The sequence below is a fragment of the Spinacia oleracea genome, chromosome 5 (assembly GCF_020520425.1).
Source record: "Spinacia oleracea cultivar Varoflay chromosome 5, BTI_SOV_V1, whole genome shotgun sequence".
NCBI lineage: Eukaryota > Viridiplantae > Streptophyta > Magnoliopsida > Caryophyllales > Amaranthaceae > Spinacia > Spinacia oleracea.
The window spans coordinates 87,679,568-87,680,971 of record NC_079491.1 but is presented as its reverse complement, the minus strand read 5'-3'; the positions used below and the strand labels follow the sequence as shown (position 1 = coordinate 87,680,971).

The following is a 1,404-nucleotide window of genomic DNA, read 5'->3' as shown; positions in this document are numbered from 1 at the left end:
CCTTAAGGGCGATTCTAGTTGGTCTAACTTGAGGCGGATCCGGACGTACTGTGGACTATCTACGGAGGGACGACATTTGGAGTCCTAAAGACTTGTTCTTGTTCGGTTCGGGCGCAGCTAGGGAAGGCACGCTACAACATGTATGCATCTATTCTATGCTAAATGATTATGTGTAAATAATATGCTTTCCTGGCTTTATGGTTTTTCCGCATGATTTATGAATTGTCATATGTATCATAACCTAACAGATCAAGCTAGAGAAGATAATCCATCCACCATGCGCCCTAGAAGTTTGAGATCTATGAAAAGTCGGCGGGGAAGAATAAATAGAGATGTGAGTACATGTTTTGGTTATTATGCTGAGGCAATAAAAAGACATAAGTGTGGCACCAACACTCATGATGAGATGAATGAAGCTCATGAAATATATAGAGGGACGTGTAATGGTTCACGCTTTGGTTTAATTGGTTGTTGGGAGATGTTGAGAGACTTAGACAAATGGAGACCAATAGATCTAGAAGTACCTTCTAGTGGTGGTGGCAGTTTGAAAAGATCAAAACCTGATACTCCAACTGACGAAGGTCCAACAACTCGTGCTCGTCGTCGTCCTGATGGGGTGAAAAAAGCAAAAAGGAAAGGTAAATCTGTTGCTTGTTTTGGAATTCAAAATGTTGGTAGTTCTGAAATTCAAAATTTAGAGTCATTTACTCAAGCCTTGTCAGAGATGAATGTGATAAAAGGAAAACACAAAGATGTTGAAAAGAGGCGTATTAATGTAGCGGAACGTATGCTCGAGTATCAAAAGGAACGAGATGCCATCAAAGTTCGGAAAAAAGAGGGGGAAAAGAGGTTCAAGTTATTCAGTGTCCTTCTTGCAAAACAAAATCTATCTGAAGACGAAAAAGAAAGTTATCTGAAATTAAACCAACAATTTGCACATCTTTTAGGCTAGTTTAGACGTCAATTAAGTTAGACAAACTATCTATATTATGCTAGTTTTAATTGATGTAATGTTACCTTTATTGTTTTAAATTTCCTTTGTAACATTTTATTGTTATTTCTTAATGTAATGAAGTTCATGTTTTTATTATAATTTCTCTATTTCTATTAACTTTAAAAATTATTTCTTGCAAATAATTATATTATTAATATTAACTCCAGAATTAGAAATATTCTACATTGAAATGTCACATTTGATACATTGAATTGTTAGAAAATTATCATATTTTACAGTTATGTGTGCTCATACATTGAATTGTCACACAAAAGAAATCTACAAACCTTATCAGAAATCTAATCTTTTGGAGTTGTTTCCCCATTTATTGAATTATCAATGAAGAAAATCTGTAAACCTTATCAAAAATCACATTTATTATACTTTTGTGCCCGTACATTATAAACAGT

General features: G+C 34.3%; 1 protein-coding gene across 1 annotated transcript; it reads left to right on the top strand.

The window, feature by feature from the left end:
• The first annotated feature begins 277 nt into the window (after positions 1-277).
• On the top strand, positions 278-952 carry LOC110778923 (uncharacterized). Its single transcript, XM_021983461.2, has one exon. It carries the CDS (start codon positions 278-280, stop codon positions 950-952), a length of 675 nt encoding a protein of 224 aa, XP_021839153.2.
• The last annotated feature ends 452 nt before the right edge of the window (positions 953-1,404 follow it).